The following is a 25108-nucleotide window of genomic DNA, read 5'->3' on the forward strand; positions in this document are numbered from 1 at the left end:
ATGGCAGTTGGCATATGAATAACAACCATGGTTAAACCGAGGTCCATGTGCCACCAGTGGTACACCAGATTCAAGAGATGGTGGTACTTGGAGGAAGGTTAGAAATACTGTTTGTGTACTGAGTGGAGTGCATAGAAAATGAAACAAATAACAAAAAATAATAATAACTGATCTTAATCTAATTTCACTATACCAGTGTGTAAAGTATATGTGAGGAAGAGGAGGATGATGAGAGCAAATGATCTCATCTATAAATCTGCCTCCTGTGAAACGTTTGTAGCTGACTTTTCTCTGTCTATTTACACCACTGTATTTTAACATTGTGATAATGGTGTTACTACAAGAGCTCAATATTGTTCTCAGGTGGTATAAAAAGAAGAAACAAACATTACACAACTCAGGATAAGGCATACAGGACTCAATCAAACACTGCATAAAATAAGTAAACACCCAACAGGCAAATTTGAGACTTTTTGGACCCACGGACCTCTTTTTATGTATTTTATTTTCGGTCTCTTATTTAGAATTCTGTACAGTCCACTGTGGTTGTTTTAAAGTGCTTTACAAATAAAGTTAGATTCGACTGGATTATTTAATTTATTTAATATAAATATATACATATATATATATATATATATATATAATATTTGGAAAATCGGACATTTGGATATAATATTCTAGAAAATTAAAAACCTGAAAGACACTGGACTGACGGAGGAAATTTTAAGTTTGTATTATTTTTCCTACTGTTTTACATCCAGTTCGGTAGATGGCAGTCATTCCCTTATTAACTGGTTGCCAACCGCCAATCAAAAATAAGAGAAAAAAGAACGTTATGCACTTCCGGGTCAGGTTGCGAAAACAGTGGTAGCTGGCGGCTCCATGTGAGTCTCTGCTGTAAAGACATTTCATTTGTTATTTACATGAAATAAAACCATCGACAGGATGAAGGAGACTCCCCTGTCCAACTGTGAGCGGGACTTTCTGCTAAAAGCCATCGAGGAGAAGAAGGTGAGCAGGTTTCCCAGACGTTACTGATGCTTTAATCTGAAGAGTTTGTCAATACAGGCAGATTAAATGTTGAATGAATTAAAAGGTTTTAATAATGGTTTTTGATTTTATTTGGTTTTGCCTTTTTGTTTTTAAAATAAGTTTTATTTAGCTTTAAGAGCTGGTTTCATTTGTTGTTGTTTTTTGAAAATGCTTAGTTTTAGTTGAGTTTTTATTAGTTGTAGTGTTGTAGTGTCACATTGCTTGTGAACCAGGAGTGTTAGGGAGCTCAATCTCAGGAAAAACATGAGCAACATTTTAGTTTTAGTGGTTGAATGTTATGTCTAATTAATTTCTGACTTCTCAGAGAAAAAAATGTGAATTCAGTTTCTTATTTGCCAAATAAATAACAGTAACATCTTAAGTTTCAAACAAGTTTTTGAAAGATTTCTAAAATAATAATGTTTTCATGTTTTTATAAATTTGTTTATAAAAGCACTGTATATCTCCTGTAAATCACTTAAAGGTCCGGTGTGTAAGAATTAGTGACATTCTATGGTGAAACTGCAGGCTATAACATAAGGACTTAAGGACCACTCACCCCTCTCTTTCCCAAGTGCATCAGGGAACTTTAGTGCTCTTCAAATACCAGAACGAATGATATTCCTTTTCAAAAAAGTGAGTCACATGCTGTGGCTGCTTTGTCCATTCTGGTCACTGTAGACACATGGCGGAGCAATGTGCCGGCCTCCCGAAAGCAAGTGCTGAACATGCACTCAACCTGTCCTGTTTTGTCCCTGCAGCGTCTGGATGGACGACAGACCTACGACTACAGGAAAATAAAGATCAAGTTTGGCACAGACTATGGATGCTGCTTTGTGGATCTGGGGTTAACCAGGTAACCACATGTTTTTAAGTGTGTGTGTGTCCAGTGTCTGCCTTTAATGAGATCTGTTACCTTTTTATATATGAATTGGGTCTTAAAGCTTCAGTGTGTAACTTCTGTCACCAAACCACTGAGCAGAGCAGTGAATCAGAGGGCCTCATACACACACACACACACACACATACATATACATATGTGTGTGTACATATATGTGTATTATATATATGTATATATATATATGTATATATATATATATGTATATACATATATGTATATACATATATACATACGTATATATACATATATATATATATGCCTTGCTGGAGTATCATTGTGCTACTCTGTACAGGGTCATGGCTCAGGTGTCCGGGGAACTGGTGGCTCCAAAAGAAAGTCGACCAAATGAGGGAATCATGTTCTTCAACATTGAGCTGTCGCCAATGGCTGCACCAACGTTCGAACAGGGCAGGTGAGGAAGAAAACTAAAGAGATTATGTCTGCTTTGTATTATATTTCAGATTGAGTTGAGAGGCACACTGTCTAATAAATGTACTGTGTTGGTGTATAAATTGCCTGTTGGGTTTGTGTTTCTCTGCAGACAGTCTGAGTTATCAGTGAAGCTCAACAGACAGCTGGAGAGATGCTTGAGGAACTCCAAGTGCATTGATACAGAGTCCCTTTGTGTGGTATCTGGAGAGAAGGTAAGAGGTTCATGCAGCTGTCCTTGCAGCTGTTTAAGGACTCATTGACTTCCATTCATTTGGACAACTTAACTAAAGGGTTTTCCCTAACCATAACCATAACTAGTTTATGCCTAACCTTATCCTGAACACAATTCAAATCTTAGCACCTAAACTTAACTACTTCCTCAGAAATGAGGTTCTGCCTCGTTAAGACCAGGTTTTGGTCCTGACAAGGTCAATGTTTATGCTCGAAAAAGCCGTAAAGAGGCAACAAATACAAGAACATACACAGAAAAGGATAGAAATATTTAGGAACGTCATCAAAAACTGCTTCTAAATTAATTTTTCATTGGTCAGTATTGTATTATTCACAAGCAGCTGGACAAATGGTCCCCGCTTTTGATACAGTTATTCAAATTTTCCAACTGATTCCTAATGATAAAAAAATCTGTAATAGTAAAGGTTGACGCTGGTCAGGAGACATTGGAAGCAAACAGTTTTTGACTGTGCTCGGAAGACATGTGTTGGAATTTTATGGTTTAAAGACTTTGTATGGAATCCAAATAAATCCATTTTGAGTTAAAGTATAATAAAGTTTCAGTGTCAGTTTCTCTGAGTTATATGTCTGAACATTCTACCAATTGGCAATCAGTAGTGGCTGAAAATGGGACTTGGCCACTACAATTGGTATTAGTATTGATAAAATCCTAATGAATACCCATTTCTAATCCACTGTGGTGATACTGTGTGAGCAGGTGTGGCAGATCAGAGTGGACGTACACATGTTGAATCACGATGGGAACCTGATGGATGCTGCCAGCATTGCCGCTATTACAGCTCTGTGCCATTTCAGGCGCCCCGATGTCAGCATCCAGGGAGATGAAGTCACAGTGGTAAGTCAACAGCAGCAGGTCGCGGCGTCTCGGTGTCAGTGGTCACTTCCTGTTGGAACAAATGTCAAATGCCTCTACTGCAGAATAATTGCAAACTCAAATACACTGTATTTGGATTATACTGATTATATATGATAAGAAAGCCTGACTTTTTTTACCTAACCTATTCTGACTTTATTGTAATTTTTATATCTAATCTGTGTTTCTCTCTGCTCCAACAGTACAGTCCAGAGGAGAGAGACCCTATTCCCCTGAGTATCTACCACATGCCCATCAGTGTCAGCTTCTCTTTCTTCCAGCAAGGGTAAGACGTCACATCAACACCTCTTTTCTAAACATCATTTTAAAGCCATGCTGTTGAAAACCATCTGGAATAATGTCTATAATCTAATAATATAAATTCAAAGTTAGTGATGACAGCAAATGTGTATAATGTAACTTTATATTTTTCTGTATGGGTAAACCTGACATTTCTAAAAGACGTTTGAAATAAATAAATCACAACTTAATAACAATTTTACATTTGGTTTACTTTAAACATATGCATGTAAAACCTCTCTGGTTATCATTATTGTTTAGTTACCTTTGCCAAGAGGTTACATTTTCATCAGTGTGGATATTTTTTCTAGGTTTGTTCTTCTGTTACTGACTTCTTGTCTCCAGTGTTTGATGGATAAGTGTTTCTTTAATCTTGGATAACACATTAAAGTCAGATTTTAAGATCTTACATATTGAGCTCTTTACATTTTGCAGGACGTATCTGCTGGTGGACCCCTGTGAGCGGGAGGAGCGGGTGATGGACGGTTTGCTGATGATAGCCATGAACAAACACAGAGAAATCTGCTCCATCCAGTCGAGCGGTGGCATCATGCTGCTGAAGGAACAGGTGAATCCCCTGAGTATTAGTGTTGTACTGTACTGTCTTCCAGAGAATACTGCTACCTGTTCAATATCGTTATAACTGTCTGTTAAATTGAATCATTTGTCTTTGGTATTGAAAGGTTATGAGATGCAGTAAAATTGCCAGCGTCAAAGTGTCTGAAATCACAGAACTAGTTGTCAAAGCCCTGGAAAATGACAAGAAAGCCAGGTGAGCAGTAGCATCACGTTACCAAAAGAAAATATTCTTCTCTGGACATCCAGGTGTTGAAGATAACTTCTCTGGCTGTGTTGATTTTTCTTTCTAGGAAGGCGGGCGAAAAGTGTGGCTTTGCAGAATCTCTTCCTCAGGAGCGAATCACAGCTCTGAAAGTGGGCAAGACTCCAGTGGAGGTGATGGATGTGACCGAACAAGCCAATGACATCGTGCAGAAAGCTGAGGTCTCGCCTCAGACATATCCTAAACCAGAGGTCTTAAACTCTACTCTAAGTAAACGCAGCACATATGTTGTATGTGCTGACATATGTACATATGTCTGCAATTGGTATGAGTAATTAACTATATTTTTATTATAATAATAATAATAATAATAATAATACTACATAGGTTCTATTTATCACATTATTAAATGTAGATTAATATGAGATAAATTGTATATGTGTTCTTGATTTTTCTTCCGTTTTTTTTCATTTATAGATGCATCTTGCATCATAAATGTGTTTTTTTATGAACAATTTATCTTTTCCTTTGGAAACGAACACTTCTTTTTTGAAATGGTCTGCAGTATTATCATGATGGAATGTGAAGATATCAAGATTTGAAGCTCAAATTGCCCACCACGACTGAAAAGTTGATTTTTCCCAAACTCCACTTGACCAGAGTTCATTGGCCCCCAGATCATTTAAGTTTGAGGCCCCTGTCCTAATCTGAAAAAAACAAAAAAAACTTGTACATTGCACTTATGACTAGCACTTAATTGTTTGTTCTACTTGAAGCTCTTACTTACTTCTAGCTCTTATATGTACCCAAATGTTTAAATGCACTTTTGTAAGTCGCTTTGGATAAAAGCGTCTGCTAAATGACATGTAATGTAATGTAATGAGCCCAGATAACTATGCCAACGCTAATAATTAACTACATTGGTGTACAAAAATTTGTTATCACCCCCATTTCTCCCCCCCCCTTCAGTGCTTTGCAGAGCTGTTCTTTAACTGTTCATACCAGAGTACCATCTCCACTGGTGCCTGTCCCTGGTGTTGGGCAGGTGGGGCAGGGGCAGCAGACCACCTGGGGCCTAGAGGAGGAGGAGGAAGAAGAAGAGGAGGAGGAAGAGGTAGACGAAGAGGAGGAAAGTGACAACAGCAGTGAACAGGACAAAAAAGTAACAAAGATGGAAGAGGAAGACAGCAGAGGAGGTAGTTTGTGCAATCTTAATCTTGTCTATTCATTAAAATGGTGTAGTGTAGGATTAAAGAGTGAGATTTTTGACTGATGGGTTATAAGACATTATTTGAAGATAAAGACAAGGCAGATTAACATGCAGTTGAAGAGGTGTACCTAATAAAGTGGCCATTTGAGTGTTTATTCGGTCATAAATAATAATTCCTATGTCTTGTAGATGTTGTTGAAATATCAGACAGTGAAGAGGAGGAAGTGGTCATTCTTCACCCAGAGACTGCTGACAAGGCTCTCAAGTGAGTGAAGGTTTTTCAAGTTTTTTTTTTTATTTAATTTAATTTATATTGGACCTAATGAATAAATATAAGACTGCATTTGGCAACTATGAAGTTTCACATCATCTTTCCATTCTCTCAGAAACACAGGATCCAGTTTTCACCAGAAGGGGGCAGCACCTTCAAAGCAAAAACGGAAAAAATGATCGCTTGAATGCCATTTGTGTTCACTGCAGTCAGAGGATGTTGCAGCAGTGCCAGACGTGACCGCAGCTCTTCATGGATTCAAATTATGTCTCATGTCATTCAGAAAAGGAAAAACGAACTCTGGAATGTCAACATCAGACCTTGAACTTAACTTTACAAATGATTTCCTGATGTTTCTTTTTCAACATTGTAAAAGGTTAAACTTTTATAAAGGTGTGATTTAAAAAATATTACAGAATATAATGGAATTATGCATAGATAATCCTTGGTTTATTTTGTGAAAACAATGCTACAGAGCGGATTATCAGGCAAAATACAAATACTTTTTTTTTTTTCCCCAGAAAATGTTGTTGGGAATGTCCTGCCTTTGATCGGCCACAAAATAAATACAAAATGGATGGAATGAATAGTGTGATTAAATATGTGCAAATTTCGCCACAATTTCAAAACTCAGGTTCCACCGAGATTTGAACTCGGATCGCTGGATTCAGAGTCCAGAGTGCTAACCATTACACCATGGAACCGCTGGCTCAATTCGAGGACACTAATATACTATAAACATTACAACCCATAACCTGTACTTGAGTTATGATTCAAGGACGACTGCAATAAGATTTCATGATTAATGGACCCTATTGACCGTGACCAAAAGGTCACGTAGGATGGAAAAAAAAAAACAGCTCATGGCCCGTACGGGGATCGAACCCGCGACCTTGGCGTTATTAGCACCACGCTCTAACCAACTGAGCTAACCGGCCATTTTGACCACCTCGTATCCCGTTTCTGCTCAACTCTGATTACAGCCCTCAAAAATAACAACGTCCACTCAAACAAGCAAGCAGCCTTTGAGGGAATAACTCCTCACTCTTTAATTGTTTTCTTGCGCATTGCCATTTCGTGAAGAAAAGCCGTGATCCCGATCAACCCACGAATGAGGTTCGTGCAAGACGTACAAGGAAAATGCGGCGGTCTATGCCAGAGCCCCCACGGTACCAAATACACACCATTCTTTCACAGGGTTCACTGCTGTTGACCCATACAAACAAAAGGAAAATACAGATTTTTTTATAACTATAACTAACTAAAAAAATATCAAATTACCAACCTGAAAACCAGTGGCTGGTGACGTTTTATTTTGAGGGGGCGCAATTGGCAAGTCAGTTTTTCAGATGGACTGTGGTAACATAGTCCACTAAAACACACCAAAGCACCATTCTCATGCCTGATACCGTAATTTTAAAAGATTAACTTAAATTAAACTAAAAATACACAACAAAAAGTTTTTGTCTGCATTTCCAGGCATTTTAATGTTGCCTTCTCTATCACTCCTTTGTTCGCATAGCATTTTCCATATGTATCCTTGTCTGTTTGTGTATTATTATTCAGAGAAATGTTTTAAGTCTGTATTACCTGTCTGAATCCAGGCTTGTTCGGTGTCCAGCATCTGAAAGAGGAGGCAGGGAAAACAAAACATAGCACTGGTCTGAGTGCAACCAGAATAGCCAGTCCTTCTCATAACAGCTCCTGTGTTTCAGTTGCTGTTTTATGAAATTGTATAAACTTAAATATGTATCACAAGCTTTTTTGCACTGTTTTACTATCTTTTTCCAAATGTTTAAGACTCAAAATATGATTTATTATGGACATTAGACTTTTTCCGCAAACCATTACGTGTACTGAATTGGTTCACATGTTGAAACTGCCCTCTGGTGGACAAATGTGATATTACATATAGAGGAAGATTTGACACGATATTCAAAGCCCAATAAATGACGAATAGGTATATTATAAAACTTACATTATCACTGTGCGCACAGAGGCGGAGCTGTTCGTCCCCGACAACGTCATTCACAAACTATAAATGCGTGATATCTTTATACACAAATCACATTTTTGAATTGTAAATGAATTAGGGGAGGTGAATTTTCACCTTGAATGATCCTAAAACTTTTATACCACAAAATTTAGTCGACAGTAAAATCAAAAAATATTTAAATTCAAAGGGCGAGATAAACAGTCCAAAAACAGCAGTAAGCGAGCGGTGGCAATCAGTGTAATCTGAAGCAGGTGAGTTGGAGAGAAATCAGGTAAGGGGTTTCTCCGGCCAGTCTGCAGGGAGAAAGACAAGCGGACACACCCACTCATGCAGACAGGGAGAAACAGACAGACAGCCATCCATATAAAAAGAATACAAAAGGAAACACATTTTGACTGGTCAGGGTTAAGTTGCAGATATGTAATTATTAATACAAGTTATGAATGTTATTAACATTGTAGATGAATACCCTTGAATTAAAGACATGTAATGACAGAGCACATACACATGAATGGAAAAAGTGACATAATTTGTCCCAAAAAGAATGAATGAAACAATATCTGAAATTATTCGTGTCAAAATGAATGTCTATGGATAAGTAAAATATGGATATCTGTCAAACATGTGGATGTTAAATGTTGAGACAGCTTGTCACAGTTTCAGGACGTTAGGATTAAGTTGATGATGTCACAGAAAAACAACACCATAATTTGTGTTTTTGTTTGGTGTGTCCTTATGACGAGTTTTGTCACAGATCTGATGAAGCGGCATCACAGTGTAGGCCTCAGAATTAAACTCAGACAGAAAAGGCGACAAGTCAGAGTCACAGCAGTGAATCAGTGATGCAGCACATCCAGAACACAGAGCTGTTGGACTTCAGAGCAGCTGGACTTCAGTCCAGTTCAGAGGAGATGTGGAATAATAAAATAACATGTGAACATGTTACAATACCTTACATGAACTAATTTACCAAACACTCATTGTTTCAAGTTGTAATGGGAAAGTGATTGTAAACAATGGAGTTCTGCAGCTATAACAGCTTCAACTCTTCTTTGCTGAAGTGTTTCTATGTGAATTTGTGGCTATTAATTATGCAGAGCATTGATGAGGTATGATGTTGGACGAGAAGGACTGGCTCACAATGTCTGTTCTAGTTCATCCCAAAGGTGCTGGATGGGATTAAAGGTCAGGGCTCTGTGCAAGTCAAGTCAAACCATCTTTATTGTCGTTGCTTTGTCCACTGGTACACAGTCATGTTGGAATAGAAAAGGACCGTCCACAAACTGTTGACACAAAGTTGGAAGCATAGCATTGTCCAAAATGTCTATTCAGATTGTCCTTCACTGGAGATAAGAGACTGAGAGCCCAAAGCCTGATTGAAGCACGTGAATTCAACACTTGGGGTTTTGGTGTGACCAAATACTTTTGTCCATTTTTGTCCATACTTCCGCCGCCCATAGAGGACGACAGAAGGATAATGTGGATATAGCCAACAGTAGAAGTAAAAGTGCAAAGTATGGACTTAATGTGGAAGTACCATCGCCACACCAGTGTGAGGCAGCAATACACAGAGTGTTCACGGTTTGCTGCTGGAAACTGAAGAAGAAAATGAAACAGGGGACCTGAGGAACCTGAGCACCGCTTCATGCTGTGTAAATGTAAGCTGTTTAAATGTAAGAAGTAGAACAAAGGCAGCCACCGATACCGATGAACAAATAAAAGACATCAATATACTTAGGCTTTTGTGAAACAAGCGGACCACGGACTCAAACAAGGTACAGTAGAGATCCAGGTGAAACCCGAGCTAGCATTACCGATACCCGGTAGCTGTCAACAGCCTCCACTGTCATCGTGCCGGTAGTCAATGGTGTCTTTAACAGTGTTCAACCAGTGTTTTCTGGAACAAGTAAGCTCTGATGAGCTCAAACCGTCTGGGAGTCCGTCGCGTCAGCTCCTTTTCTGTCACGGTCATTCCCACGATGTTTTGGTGACCAGCTGTCTAATTAGCATGCTAACGTGAGAGATAAGCTAAGTCTGATAAGGAAACACTTTGCTAAATGCTATTAGCATTTAACCTATTTTTTAGGGAAGGGTTTGATGAATTGTTTTATGCTGAAAATATGCAGCTGTGCCACGCATGATTTATTCTGTGTTAGGGTTATTTGTGTTTTTAACTTACCCACTCAAGGAGCTGGAAGAGGGGTTTAAAATGAGTTTAGGGCCCCAGCCAAAAAGGGGGCTTCATCAAACAAACTGTAGTGGTGCTACACATTCAACACCAAAGGCAAATTCATGAGAGAGGTGGAGGGATTGAATAGCACATTCTTCGTCACTTTGTTAGACAGATTTTGCACATGTGGCTCCTTTTCACACATGGCAAATGCTGCAGGACAAAGTCTGGTTCATACTAGACTTTGTCCTGTAGCATTTGTCATGTTGCAGGACATGACAAATGCTGTAGGTCACAGTGTGACTGTCGCTGCATTGATATATTCATTTTTAATTGTGCATATTTGTGTACTATACTCTCATGACATTACCTACCATACATTTAATGTAAGCTGCCTTTTTATACCTGATGTACAGCTGTGTGGTTGCTGTTTGTTTTATAGATTTATAGATTGGATTTGCTAACAATGGGGATCCCATGACACATTTGCGTTTCTGACTTCTCATTTGTAACACAGTGAACTCGGGGGGTGATTTCACTCCCAGTTACAACTTCTGAGTTCTGAATGAAAATGAAAACACATCATTGTTCACCGATAAACATGTTATGAGCAAAGAGAAACTCCTCTTTTTAGAGTTTTGGCTCCTGGTTGAATAAAGTGTTGTGGGGTAGTTTCTCCAAGGTTTATTGTTGGAGCCTGAGATTGGGAGGCCAACAGACTGTTTGAGCATATGTCCTCTGTTTCAGGATGGCGGGAGTGTTCGATATAGACTTGGAGACTGAGGACATCAGTGATACAGAGGTCTGTATACCACAGTGATTGATCATGCTGCACTCAGACAGTAGTTCCAAAAGACTGGGTTGGGACCCACAGATGGGTTGTGGGAGATTTTTTTTGGGGTCCCCAAACAAATTTGCAGAATTTTCCCAATCTTTTAGTTCAAATTTGATTCAATGATTAATTTACCAATTCAAAATGATATATAATTTAAAGCTTGGTATGGAAATGGCTGCAAATTTGTTGTTGCATTATGGACAAATGTACGATTTATATTGTGATTTTGGTCAAGATACTTTGCCACCTTTTATTTAAAAAAAAAAAAGTGGGTCCCAAAAATTTTGGAAATAAAAAGGAAATAAACAGCATGACTCAACTAAAATGCTGTTGCTGATTTCATTTATATTTTTACAGTCTGTGCGTAGTGGAGTATGCCATATACAGGATTTGGGGATTGTATTGTATTTTACATTTTTATCTGTCCGATATCCAGTCCAGTGACCAGTATCAGTATACTGGTCACAGTATACTGGTTTCACTCATCCTTAATTATTGTTTAACCTCCTTGCTGTTTTGCTCCTCATCTGCAGGATGATGTCTGTGACTTCACTGTGCCAGAGCCAGAGAAGTGAGTATCATTCTGAAGTCTTAAAGGGATAGTTTGTTTTTTTGGAAGTGCCATTTTATGCGGTACATACACATGCTCATCTTAAGTATTCTTGCTAAATACATCTTTGTGTTTCTCTCTGTCTGTCACCGTCATTCTTCATCCCAGTGTTCAGACAGAGGAGGTGGAGCTTACCAGTGAGAGCGTCAACAGAGACAGTGAGAGAGTTGGACCTGACTGCTTTGAGCTTCTTACAGTTCTGGGAAAAGGGGCCTATGGCAAAGTACGTACATGCATTTGTGTGTGTGTGTGTGTGTGTGTGTGTACATTTTAAAGGTGACAGTCATCTGTGTTTCCCCAGAACAAAACTGTAAACAAGTCATGATTAATGAAGTAGACAATATTTACATATTACACTGAGATGTGCACCTACAGTTTACTGCTGCTAACACTAATGTTCACATCACCATCATCAGCTTGGGTGAATGCTTGTTTCTGATCAATCTACACTGTTGTTTGAGTACAGCAGACTAGATTTTATACAAAGTGGATTGCTGCTTTTGTATAATGTTGCAAGCAGGTTGGTGTTGTGATATTACAGCAAACATAAAGAAGACAAGTAAGAAGTGTAACAATGAATCCCCAACTATTTTGTTAATTTATTTATTTGAGTGTTTTTTTTTTTTTTAATAATTAAAACAAGCTCTTGGTTTTCCAGCTTCTTAAATGTGAACATTTCATTAGTTTTTCATTTTGTGCCATATAACAAAGAAATAATTTCTGTCCAAGAAAATAATAGACAGATTAATTGATTATGAAAATAATTGTTAGCTGGAACCGTAAGTACAACTTGCAGGTCCCTAGTGTTTTTTGTTTTGTTACATGTAAGGAGATTTGCATGAAAATCAATAGATCTAGAATCAAAAGAGCACATATATTTGGAAAAAATTATCGCAAGCATATCCAAGAAAACGTTTCACTTTTATGTAAGCTAAATTTGCACAAGTATCCTGGTTATAACCTGAAAACCTTGGTTTTCTGCTGCGCTGTACTGGCACAGGTCCTTTGAATTGAAACGGGCTATGCTAATCAAAACTGAGTTAGTTACCTTTTATAAATCACACCTCTGTCGTTATATTCTAAAAGAAAATGTCTTCTTCAAGGTTTTCCAGGTGAGGAAGGTCCAAGGTGCTAAGATGGGGAAAATATTTGCCATGAAAGTCCTGAAAAAGGTAGAACAATGCAGCTCATCTTTTCACGCTTTTTTTCCGAAATATGATAAGGATTACATTTAGCTGTTTTCCAGTCCTCTTCCTTAAATGTCAAAATGTGAATCATCTGCCATTTCTTCCACCTCCTCCTGTCCTCCCCTGCTTTCCCTCTTTCCATCATGTTTGTCTCCAGGCTAAAATAGTGTGTAACGCTAAAGACACGGCCCATACAAGAGCAGAGCGGGAGATCCTGGAGACGGTGAGACATCCGTTCATCGTTGATCTACTCTACGCCTTCCAGACGGGGGGAAAACTCTACCTCATACTCGAGTGTCTAATTGGTAATGGACTGATGGATGTGGAGGATTAAAAACGAAAAAAAGAAAAGAAAAAACTAAACAATCAAGTCATGGTGGTGGGGAAAAAATAGATTAAAAGAGAGAGAAAACTCTCTGATAGCATTTACCATGTTGTTGTGCTGTTGTCTATCACCAGGGGGGGAGCTCTTCATGCAGCTAGAGAAGGAGGGCATTTTCATGGAGGACACTGCTTGGTGAGGATGCCCCTTTTTTTAGCTCAGTATCTGCACTTTTTTGTGTTTTAGGTGGCAGTCATAGTAAATACCTTCTGTGTATGTAGTTTCTATCTAGGAGAGATCACACTGGCCCTTGGTCACCTCCACTCCAACGGGATTATTTACAGAGATCTTAAACCTGAAAACATCATGCTGAATCACCAAGGTAACATATGATGTGTTTTTATATAGGAGACATAACTGACATAACTGCCCACTCATCACTCTGCAGTGGAGCTGCTGAAATGAGTTTATATGTGATCTTATGTAATGCTTATATTGCACTAAAAAAGGGTATATTAATTGTAATATAATAACACTGTTGTCCAAACAACAAACACATTATAGTCCACTATATATTGGCAGTATGGGGTGATTTCTGACACAGCCATGGTTTTTGATTTGGTTTTCAGTTTAATTTTTTCAGCTTGCGCTTCAAATATTAACCCTGCATGGTATTTCAATGTGTCTTTCATTATTTCAAGGACACATCAAGCTGACTGATTTTGGCCTCTGTAAGGAATCAATTCACGACGGAAGTGTCACACACACCTTTTGTGGCACCATCGAGTACATGTATGTAATACTGCTCTCTTTCCCATATATACACAGTGCTACACATATAGCACCTTTGGTACCACATGTAAGTGGTCACAAAGGTGGCTGTATGAGGTACTGACATGGATTTTTACACACAAAGGCTCACCAAAGAAAATCTATGGCTGCTTAAATCTATGGTATCTTAATATATGTTTGTTGATCCACTGCTGCCTTCGTTTGGCAAGCCTTTTTTTAAGTGGCTACAACCTGCTGCAGCTGTGTTTTGATCGAGCGCAAGGCTCCATGTGTCTCAGGCAGGTTTTTGGGATAGGCTTGAAAAAGCACGGTCTGAGGTGATGGTCACTGGTATAAGTTGTGATTAAAATTAGAAAGCTAAGAAAAATAAAACACCAATTGCTACTCTGATTAGTTCCTTGTGTGTTTTGTGTTATGTGTCATTTCTTGGTGTGTCCTCTTCTCTTTCAGGGCTCCAGAGATCCTGACCAGGTCAGGTCACAACAGAGCAGTAGACTGGTGGAGCCTGGGTGCTCTGATGTATGATATGATGACTGGATCGGTAAGTGACAACTGTGAGAAATGGTGGTCAGAGCTGATGGGGAAAACTGAGCAAATGCCAGTATTTTGAGAGTTTACCCTTGGGTGGAATGGAACTTACCCCAGATCTCTCTGCTGTACTCATATCGCCTCTGAAGTGAGCTGTCCAAAAAGCAAGCAGTCTCACTGGGGGCCCACATAACCACAGTTTGCTTCTTTTATTTTCAAGAGGTGTCTGCTGCAGCCTGAGGTATTCAGACACCCTAAAGTATATTTTCCACTGGTCAATAAAACCCCACTAACACCTGGATTTTGCCTGCAGTGAGAATAAATACGAGGATATTTAATTCCAGGTCCAATTACTCTGCAGTAGACACAGTTTTTTATCAACTTCAGCTCAGATTGGCAGTAATAAAAATGTCACCATGGTAACATTGTTAGTGCTTTCTTTTGTGTTGGTTGCTTGAATATTTGTGTATTCTAAACTCCAGCACATGAGAGCTAGAGAAGGTAACGTAGTGTTCACTGTGAGATGCGCTAATGGTAGCAGCTTATTAGATGCATTCGATGACCCTGGTAAATTTCCTTATTTCTGCAGGATCTACAGTGTTTTGGGCTTAAAAGAGCAGCTTTTAGAGATTTAAAGAGATGCATTCAAGAAACCTCATAAAACTGTGTTATAGATGCAGCATAAATTAGGTAGAAAGATTTGTATAAATATTTCTAATGAATAGTCAGAGTAACTGATCCACTTTTTAGAACCAAGCAACTCATGGAATACTCATGCCCATAATCTCATTTGTAGCCAAAGCTTGGGGCAATCAAGGCCAACCTATACTATTACTGTGTTCCATGTCCGCAGCTAATGTTATCTAATGCATTACCATCAAAATGCTGCACATTAGCAATGTGTTGTGTTCAGCTACTGTGTTGTTAACCAGCAGTTTACTTTTTTTTTCACCAGCCTCCATTTTCTGCTGAAAACAGGAAGAAGACCATTGACAAGATCTTGAAGTGTAAACTCAATCTGCCCCCTTATCTGACCATTGATGCCAGGGACCTCATCAAGAAGGTCACAAGTGCACACACGCACGCGCACACACACACACACACACACTCCTTGTCTTCAATGAAATGTATATTTAGACATTTTACTTTCATGTTTTCGCACTCAAGCAGAAAGTGTTTAAATGCATTAATTAAAAATTATCAAAACGTAATTTAATCACTCATTCAGGTATCACTTTTTATGCTCAGTGATATTTCAGCCCTCAGATAAAATAGTCTGTGTTTTAAATGTTGGTTAAAAATAGAGGTAGACTCATTAATTGGGCCAATCTGGGGCCATTCTTTTAATCATCAACATTGGTGCAGCATTATTATTTATTAATTGTTAGAAGTATTAGAAATTACACATTTTTGAAACTTGATAAATGTGAAAAAAGGTTGTTTTTTTATCCAAAAGTGTATTGTTTATGGTTTTTCAATGAAATTGTCTTCTTCATACACTATCAATCTGTTTCTTTCTTTTAAAATAATAGTTTTGTTCTAAAATAACTGATAATAAGGAAATAAAAAAATAATCTACATAGTTGTCCAACAATTAACTATGTAAGCAGAGAAAGGAATAATTTGTGATGATTTAGGTGCCGTTGTATAAGGTACTTGTACATAGTCAGTGCATTATATCCCGGTGACTCCACTCCAGCCACATTCCAGCTTGCATTAGAAGCTGACACCTTTTTTTTTTGTTACAGCAGCATAAGTGGGGAAAAAGGACACAAGAGACTGAATGACACACACAAACACATTGACACATCTGTTTTGTTCTCATGAACAGACGTGACTTCAGTGTGTATTTGAATACAGGGTGGGGGAAGCCTGATGTAACCACACATTCAGGATGCATTTTAGTGCAAGGTGTGAACATACTTGGTGCAACCCACATGTGGTACTGTCATTTCCTCGACTCTAACTAAAAAAAAGCCAAAAAAGACAATGCAAAGAAAACTAATTCACTAGTTTTGTAGTTATACTTTAACAGCCATCAAAAGCTCAGATTTTGAGAAGAACCATTTGGAATGAACAAACTAGTCCCACTTTGTGTTAAATGAGTTTGCTTATTCACTTGTCTCCACTCAGTGCTTTGTAAAATGAGAAGCATTTACAGCATCCTGTATTTCGTTTTATTCTGGTATGAATGCACATTAGCAACAATATTATAAATACACAATGTTATATGTTATGTATGTGTGTTACAAATTTATTCTAGGGGTGATTTTAGTGGCTCAGGGGGAGAGCGAGATGGCAAGACACTTGACCCCACGTTGCTCCTGATGGCTGTGTCCGGCAGCGTGTGAATGGGTATGAAAGATGTGTGATCGCGAAATAATAATAATTATGCACTCAGTGAATGGGTGTGAATGGCAAAACTGTAGTGTAAAGCAGCTTTGAGTGGTCATCAGAAATTTAGAAATACAAATCATTTACCAATTGAAATTTTAATCATTTTAATTTAGTTTTAATAGTCTTAGTAGTTGTACACAGTCATTACTCATCATCTTAGATATCTCTCAGTTAGTGATGTATGTTGTGATTTGGCACTATACAAATAAAATAGAATTGAATTGAATCATTATAATGAAATGCTTCTTTCTGTTGTTTGTTTCAGCTGTTGAAAAAGAATCCGGCACAGAGACTTGGCTCCAGTAAAGCAGACCGTGCTGATGTTCAGGTTAGTAACCGTGCCAACTGTCAAACAAATTCATGTCTCTTAAGTTGTGAGATACTTTTATTAAGTCTGTGAAAAATTGTTATTGCAATATCATGTTAGAATATTGTAATTTTAAGCTCCTATCACCCACCCCCATTTGCTTTATTTTTTTTTTCTTTGCTTTGACTAGAGTAGATGCTCTTTGACCCCCAGGTCATGTGACTTTGACACCCCTGTTAAAGGATGTATGCATAAAATAAATTCCTCTGTGCAGCAGAATCCAAGTGATAGATACAAGACTATTCACGTAACATGTCTGCACAACCACACGTCATAATAATAATAATAAAACCTGAACTATCCCTTTAATACACACGTCTGTGCGATAAGAGAAGGTTTATATGCATTTAGGCACTGATTAGTCTTTATTAAATGTTTGTGTTAAAGTTTAATAGATGAATTGATTGTGTGCAGAAACATCCATTCTTCAAGCACATTAACTGGGATGACCTACTGAACAAGAGAGTGGAGCCTCCATACAAGCCACAGCTGGTGAGTTGCCAGTTATTTTATTTTTATTATGTTAAATAGCTAAAGTTTATGTTGTTCTGGGCTGTTAGACTTCATTCAGGACATTCTGCTTGTCTTCATATCTTCCTAAACTAGATGTTCCTCAACCTCACTGTGTTTGTGCCAAATAAGCCTTTCTTAGGCCTGGTTCACACTGGATGGGTTCTGTCACGGCTGCATTTTCTTGTACATCCCTGTAATTACATCTGATTTAGATAAATAAAGTGGTTTTCATTCCATTCCATGTCATTTAGCAGACGCTTTTATCCAAAGCGACCTAAAAGGTAATTGAGTACAACCTACCAGGGGTGGAGTTGAACTTGCGACCATGATGTCTTTTGCACACAGGGTACCGGTCTTAACCACTGAGCTATCCCTCTGTTAGACCATGTTCCTTATTTATACTCTCAGTTTTTGATTTATTTCGATAAACCTTTTTTTGGAACACTTTGAATGTATAATAGGCCACATTAAAGTAGTAAAAATGTCTGAGAGATGTTGGAAGTGTGTTATACAGCTTACATTTATATTCTTCCCTTTGTGACTCTAATAATTCCTCCATGAAGGCTCCTCTTCATGAATTCAGCATTGTTTGATGGCCCCTCCGCTCTTGTAGAGCTGCTTGTAAAAGCAAATCTGGTCCATCAATCTTCCCTCAGACACCATCGCACGTCACCATCGCAGCCGGCGTGCTGTAACAAAAACTCTGAGCTGCGTGACCTAGTGCAGCCATAATTTCCGGACCCCGTGCATATGTGGCACGGGTTGTGATGACATAAGTACTGGCATGTGCACCCTTACGTTAAGTGATACTATGGGATATGCAAAACCCATGGTTGGAGTCGTATCACAGATGTTGAGTCAAGATTTTGAATCAGCAAAAATAGGGAGGGGGTTTTAACCAGGGTTCATACGGGTGCTTAAAAGTTCTTAAAATGCTTGAAACACTGACTATCATTTGCTCATTAGATGGAGGAATAAATAAATATTAGTAGATATTGGGCCTGGACCTTGCCTGTGTGTCACAGTGGCTATTATAAAACTGGATTTTGATTGTTTAAAGCAAAATTCCACTGCTAATGTGATAGAAAGAGTGGATCTTTTTGATTGTTTTTGATTACCGCAGCTGCAAGGTGTTGGGAAATCATTAAAAATACAAAGTGTTTAAATTTGACCTTGAAAATGTATTTATTTCTATTTTTTTTTTTGTTGACTTAATAAATAAATAAAAAAACAACATAAACATATATAATGGGCAAGAGTTCACATTTGTGACAGTGGAATGCTTTTAAAATGAAATGACACAACAATATGAATGTGATTATTTTTCATAATCCATTGATCTGACGTTTATTCTGGTCATAAAATCTGTTTTTCAAACCTCAAAATGATGACATTCTCAAATCTCTTGTTCTGTCCACAAACCACAATATTCACTTTTAAGAAGATGAAACAAGTTTTATTTGTAAAAGCAAAATGTGTATTTAACATTATTGTTGCAGCCCTAAACATAACTAAAGTAAAAGGCGAATATATACAAGAGCACCAAAAAATACATGTTGGAATAAATGTAACTTTTGACACCTTTTTAGTGATGGGAACAAATGTTTGACAAATGACTTTAATTTTCTACAATAATAATAATTCCTATTAATTGGAATGCTGGCTCCCTGTTTTTATAATTGAAGCCCATGTCCTCTCATAAGCACTGTATCCTCTCTTGTGTCTGATGCTGAGTTTCCTCTGTGTGTCCATGTAGCAGTCAGATGAGGACGTGAGCCAGTTTGACACCAGGTTCACCAGACAGACACCAGTGGACAGTCCAGACGACACTTCCCTTGGCCATAGTGCAGAGCTCGCCTTCGCTGTGAGAAACTCTCTCTCGTCCTTATCAGTCTGTTTTAAGTTTGTGTTGTAATTCCAGTAAAGGTCAGGTCAAGAGTTACTGCCTCTTAAATGTGATAAAAAAAAATGTCTGCCAAGGATAAATGTTCTGTTTGTGATCATGTAGGGTTTCACCTACGTGGCTCCGTCGGTGCTTGAGAGTCTAAAGGAAGGCTTCTCGTTTGAACCCCGCACACGAACTGTACGCCGGCACAACAGCAGCCCCCGCACACCCATCAGGTAACACAACGAAATTCATAGGAAAATGTGCAGCTATACCTGGTAAATGGTCTGTATTTATATAGCGCTTTTCAGGTAAAATGAGGAGGACGACCCGGCTGTTGTGGCTGTGTATGGTTCTACCACATGCAACTGAGGCCCTGTTTGTTGTCATTGACAGAGAAGTTTTTCATGGGCACAACTCACATACTCAACTCTGCTGCTCAACCCACAAATGCATTTTCCTTACAAATGTGGCAACATTTAAAAGAGAAATAAACAGGCTTTTCAACAGTTTAAGATTTATAGCCAACAAGCATTGTTACAACAAAGAAATGAACCAAACACAAATGTCCTTACTTTTTGTGCTAAGTTTATAAACAAGTGTAAATAAGGTGATGGACCACAGCCACTGAGTTAGAAAGTACACTAAAGTACTGTGATTATGTTCAGTTTTCACATTTCCACTGCAAAGACATATTTAATGTAATTCTTCTGTCTGATTCTATCAGTCCACTAAAGTTTTCTCCTGCCGGACCCTTCAAGTCCAGCCTGGACAGAGAGCCGGAGGTCTTCTCTCCCACCTCTCCGCTGGTAGCTCCAGTTTCGGTGCCGCTAGAAAATGGCACCGCCAGTCAACCGATCAGGACCCCGGCAAGGAACAAAAAGCAGAAGGGACATCGCAGATGAGGAGGGAAATGTTTAGGGTGTGCACTCTTTGCAGCGGGACTTTTTCTGGTATCGTGCTTTTAGAAGTGGTTTAACTTTAGAGTTCTTTGACAAACCAGAAGGCTTCAGTTTGCTTTTTTATCCCTGCCATCACTTTCATCACTGATGCAGCTCGTCTAAAAGGCTCACTCTGATCACTTCACACTGATTTCACTCGACAACCTGAGTTTTATCACTGTTCTCACATGGTCACTGGCATTTTTACGACTTCATTATATCTGCTCCTAAACTTCTGTCACACTGGGACATATATATATATATACATAGGTAAACTTTGTTGGGTGTTAAAATATTCTCTGCAAATAGACTTGAAGTGAAAGTCCAGGTTCTTCAAATGTGGTTTTGGGGTACTGACACTGTCTAGAACCTGGCAGGTTTTCTGTCACTGAAAATCTGTGCTCGCAGGAACAAAAGGAAAAACAGAAGAGTCTCTTAGTAAAACACATGCCTGAATAAATCATCTAAAGAGTACATGTTTACTACTTCATCACTTCAGTCCATTGAGTAAATCAGTTATTTGAAATCGGAGCACACAGGAGTTGTTGATTCACTGCTGCCTCCACCATTAAGCTCGAATGTATTATTTTGTGACTTAGACGTCTTTTGATTGGCTTTGTTTAAGTGACATAAACTTACCAAAGGCGGTAGCAGTAGACCAGCAGTTCTTGTGTCCCTGCAAACAAGAACACTTATCGATGGGTTTAGGTTCTAATGGTGAGATAAAATTGCATCTACAATCATATGATGTTGTAGACGCATGGATTTCCGTCCTTGCTGACACCGTGTTTTCACAGAGAGCAAACCTCTGTGTCTCAGGCTGGTTCTCGGTGCCGGGGGTGCACGCAGTGTAGTCGTTCGGCTGCAGCGCCTATGATGTGTCAGTGCCTCATACACAAACAATACTTCAAAAAACTGTCACTTTAAGGTGAGGTGACTGGCTTAATCTTGTATTAACTTGCACATGTGATAACAGCAAAAAGGGAAGCTGCTGATTTTTCTTTTTGCTTTGTTTTTGGTTTAATTATTTTGTCAGCTTTTAATCAGTTTATCAGAATCAAACTGACCTTCAGCTGCCTGGTTGTGTGCTGCACAACCTTGAGATGGGCAGTGTGTGTGTGTGTGTGTGTGGATTGTGATTGTATTATTATTATAATGATCTACTGCTGCATCGTACATTAAATATGCACGACAGTCGGGTCTAGTTAAAGTTCTATATGAGAGAACTGAGCATCTCTCAGTTCATGTCTCAGCCAAAGTGTTTCACACCCTCTGTCCTCAAATTGTAAGAAAATGGACCAATCCCACTACTGAGAGCATGTAACACTATAATTATTCAATTATTATTATTATTTAATATGAAAAAGGATGGTTCAGGAACATACAACATCCATAAAAACAACGATGTACAAATCAAGCAAGCAGTTATAATGATGCTTTCAGAGCATAAATTATGTATAAAAAGAGTATTTTCAGACAAACAGAACAAGCCTATTTTTACACCTAAAAAGCCTGAAAAGTCAAATCGTGTTAAACATGAAATCTTATTTTATTTCTTATTTGTGTTCAATTGTGATTGCCTCACATGCCTGAAACAAAAAAAAGAAAAGTTATGTGGTTCAAAATTCTTTCATTGGTGTTTTTTTTTTGTTTTTCATTGAGTGACTCATCGACATATATGGAACCAAACCCAGTGAGCGTGGCTCTATGTCTTGTATTATTTGCAATAAAGAAAACATTTGGATGAATCTTGTCCCAGTCTCACATACTTTGAGGTGTGTTCACAGTCAGTGGCAGAGTGGCTGCGAACACACCTGGCAGTAAGGCCAGAGATTGGTTTTTTTGACTTTTTTTTTTAAGAGGTTAGCATTTCTGCGGACTGTACCTCAGGGACTTACCCAGAGTTCATAGTGTAAGAATAGCCGTGTTACGATCTGGCATGTGAGCCACATAGGAACATGGAGGAAGCAACATAAAGCCAGATGTTGAAAAGAAGAAAGGCAGTAAATCAAAAAAAGAAGAGGGAACTAAAGGTGGAGAACAAGATGGGTGATGTTGTTTTAAACATATAATGAAAAACATTACTATTACAAACAGAGCCCGTACCGCTAAAATAATTATCGGAGTGATCAACACTGATGTTGACATTGCAAAAGCAACATTTTCATCTAATTGGAGAAATGACCACATTTTAGAGAAATGCTAAATCAAAAAACACGAATCAAACCATGTGATCTGTAGGGTTAATTTAGGTTAGGTTTATTAGTTAAGAAAGTAATATGGAGCATAAACTGTTGCAAGTGTACACTCAGAATATGAATCTGACTTTTTATATGTCATTAACTTTGTCTCTTTCTCTCCCTAGTGTGTGTCTTACCTTCCTTCTTTCGCTCTCTTTGTATCCTCATCTTGCAGGTTGCAGGATTCAGATCCAGTTTTCGAGGCTATTGCTATCATACATATCATCACCATTATTATTATGCTATAATTAGAAGTCGATATCAGTATAATTTTTATCAACACTCTCTGCTGCTGCTTATATAAATTGCAGTGTATTGCTATAAACATGTCATCATTGACTGTATAAACTTGTAATTTGATACAGTTGAGCAACGTGGGGTTTAAGTGTCTTGCCCAAGGACACATTGGCATCTAGCAGAGCCGGGAATCAAGTCCACAACTGTCAAGTAGAAAGGCGACTTGCTCTACCTCTGAGCATTTGTTTCATGTCCATCATGGTTTTCTGGAGAATAAAAAGCTGTTTAACTGGCTTTGACTTCTATAGTTCATGTGATTGAAGTTCAGGGGGCGCTCATACGCAACATTATATGAATAAATGCAGAAACATGCCTTGTAACTTTGTGGCTACAAGCAGTATTTTTATAATGAAACATACCTTTAAAGCACAGTTCAGTTGTGAAAATGACAAATCAAGTCTGAAGGTTCTCAGTCATCCAGGTCATAGTTGTCTTCAGTGGTTAGCTGTCAGCGACTGACTGGACAACAATTCTCAGGTTTAATATCACAATTCATTTTGAAACTAGGAGTTTCTGACCTGTTCATGGGCAACAAGCACATTTGCCCTCCTCATCAGAGGAATTTAATAACATTTCCAGTAAAACATCCAGCAAGTTTCAAAGTGTTTGTATACAAGGAAAGAATAAAGAACAGAAAACATATGCTTGGCTTCCTCTATTGTTCTGAAACAAGCTTTTAGAGTTCAGCCAGAACTGGTCCAGCATTAATTGGGCACAGAGGAGAATGTGATTTGATCCTCTTTAGTGCCACTGCCAACACTTGATTACTGTCAATGTTTTATTATGTCATTATCAATGTATGAAGACAGCTGCCAGCAGGAACTGATTGCCTTGAAGCTGTTAATATAGTGCTATTTCATCTGTATATATGATAACCGTTGACATTCATTCATTCATTTTCTGCCACTTGATCCTCCACCTGAGGGTCATGCTTGAGCTGCAGCCACTCGCACATTCACAGTTTTTTTAGTCCCTGCTCTGGCGAGGTTCCAGGTGAGCTGAGACGATACTATGCGTGACGTCACCAGACTGCCGGCCACTGATTGGTCGTCACAGGAAAAGCGACGTCCGACACAAGAATCAAGCCAAACAATGCCGAACTGTAGATCAGTTAAAAAGATTTAACAATAACAAACAGTTACCAGGGAAATGTCTAAAATGTCAATATTTAAGGAGTCTGGTGTATTTAGCAACAGCACTGCCAAAACCCGGCAATCGTGAGCAGAGTCACAACCCGTTCACTCGTATTTCAGTTCAGTGACTGTGTCAGACAGTGCTCGTCTGTGCTAGAACTGGATAGTGGAGTGGAAGTGAGCAAACATGGTTGAAGCCACCATTGAAACCACAGACAAACCAACTTGGGACCCTTATCGCCAGCCCAAATATAACCCTCATGGGGCCCCCATAGACCTGCTGGTCTAAATTCAAACCGGGTATTTCTTGAAAATGATAAACACAGATGAAAACTCCTTGGTGGAGGGAAAAAACATAGTTCAGGCACTTCCACCCTGACTTTATATGACTGCTAATGGAATGTTAGGCTAGCAGCTACATATATACATATCTAAAGATTATGTTGATAACAATGTTTCCCTTTGTGCATGAGATATTTTTCTTTGGAAGCTATTATAAGTTACTCTCTACTGCACAGCACAGCCGTGATAATGATCCTGTGCTTTTCCTACTGGACCAGTGGTTATGGATTGGTGGTTTCTGGTTCTACAACAACAGCTGGAGCAGTGACTCTCCAGACGGCAGCAGTACCTCCTGCCTATTGCTCAATTCATATGGTACAAATACATACACAATGGTCCAGGGACCGTAATGCAACAATCTATGAATTGCTTTCACAGACCACAGCAGTAAGTAGCCCAATGGCTTGTGACCAGAGGAGAGGAGAAAACAATAGTGACTCTGTGAGAATGAGTTCATCTCACACATGGATTTCATTTTCAGAATGAGAAATCTGAGCCAATTGTGAGAGTTTGGTCGTGTG

The 25108-nt window shown here is 38.6% G+C and overlaps 2 protein-coding genes and 2 non-coding genes across 5 annotated transcripts; 2 read left to right on the forward strand and 2 right to left on the reverse strand.

Moving 5' to 3' along the window:
* Positions 1 to 831: 831 nt before the first annotated feature.
* Positions 832 to 6615, forward strand: exosc9 (exosome component 9). Its single transcript, XM_044027477.1, has 12 exons — positions 832 to 1011; positions 1794 to 1888; positions 2226 to 2345; positions 2475 to 2577; positions 3315 to 3452; positions 3674 to 3756; positions 4206 to 4338; positions 4454 to 4542; positions 4640 to 4786; positions 5554 to 5747; positions 5951 to 6026; positions 6148 to 6615. Exons 1-12 carry the CDS (start codon positions 946 to 948, stop codon positions 6209 to 6211), a joined length of 1308 nt encoding a protein of 435 aa, XP_043883412.1. The 5' UTR covers positions 832 to 945; the 3' UTR covers positions 6212 to 6615.
* Positions 6616 to 6664: 49 nt separating this feature from the next.
* trnaq-cug lies at positions 6665 to 6736 on the reverse strand. The gene has a single exon. It is a non-coding gene; the product is annotated as a tRNA-Gln (tRNA).
* Positions 6737 to 6896: 160 nt separating this feature from the next.
* On the reverse strand, positions 6897 to 6970 carry trnai-aau. The gene has a single exon. It is a non-coding gene; the product is annotated as a tRNA-Ile (tRNA).
* Positions 6971 to 9612: 2642 nt separating this feature from the next.
* Positions 9613 to 22323, forward strand: LOC122771404 (ribosomal protein S6 kinase beta-2-like). 2 transcript variants are annotated; one of them, XM_044028964.1, is made up of 16 exons: positions 9613 to 9686; positions 10946 to 11000; positions 11567 to 11604; positions 11752 to 11866; positions 12747 to 12815; positions 12988 to 13135; positions 13290 to 13347; positions 13434 to 13534; positions 13854 to 13944; positions 14395 to 14485; positions 15428 to 15535; positions 17135 to 17197; positions 17651 to 17728; positions 19506 to 19613; positions 19758 to 19870; positions 20362 to 22323. In XM_044028964.1, coding segments are annotated over exons 1-16 (1416 nt in total). In that variant the 5' UTR covers positions 9613 to 9684; the 3' UTR covers positions 20540 to 22323. The 2 variants fall into 2 exon arrangements, with proteins under 2 accessions (XP_043884899.1, XP_043884900.1); XM_044028965.1 differs by having other exon boundaries at positions 9633 to 9803.
* Positions 22324 to 25108: the final 2785 nt, after the last annotated feature.

This window comes from Solea senegalensis, linkage group LG6, assembly GCF_019176455.1.
Source record: "Solea senegalensis isolate Sse05_10M linkage group LG6, IFAPA_SoseM_1, whole genome shotgun sequence".
Lineage (NCBI taxonomy): Eukaryota > Metazoa > Chordata > Actinopteri > Pleuronectiformes > Soleidae > Solea > Solea senegalensis.

Bases quoted from the DNA above. Each gene is read 5' to 3' on its own strand.
- exosc9 (XM_044027477.1), top strand. From the start codon at position 946: ATGAAGGAGACTCCCCTGTCCAACTGTGAGCGGGACTTTCTGCTAAAA. The intron at 2,578-3,314 runs GTAAGAGGTTCA...CTGTGTGAGCAG, and splicing joins GTGTGGTATCTGGAGAGAAG to GTGTGGCAGATCAGAGTGGA. The intron at 5,748-5,950 runs GTAGTTTGTGCA...TATGTCTTGTAG, and splicing joins AGAGGAAGACAGCAGAGGAG to ATGTTGTTGAAATATCAGAC.
- LOC122771404 (XM_044028964.1), top strand. The intron at 11,605-11,751 runs GTGAGTATCATT...TCTTCATCCCAG, and splicing joins ACTGTGCCAGAGCCAGAGAA to TGTTCAGACAGAGGAGGTGG. The intron at 13,348-13,433 runs GTGAGGATGCCC...CTGTGTATGTAG, and splicing joins TTCATGGAGGACACTGCTTG to TTTCTATCTAGGAGAGATCA.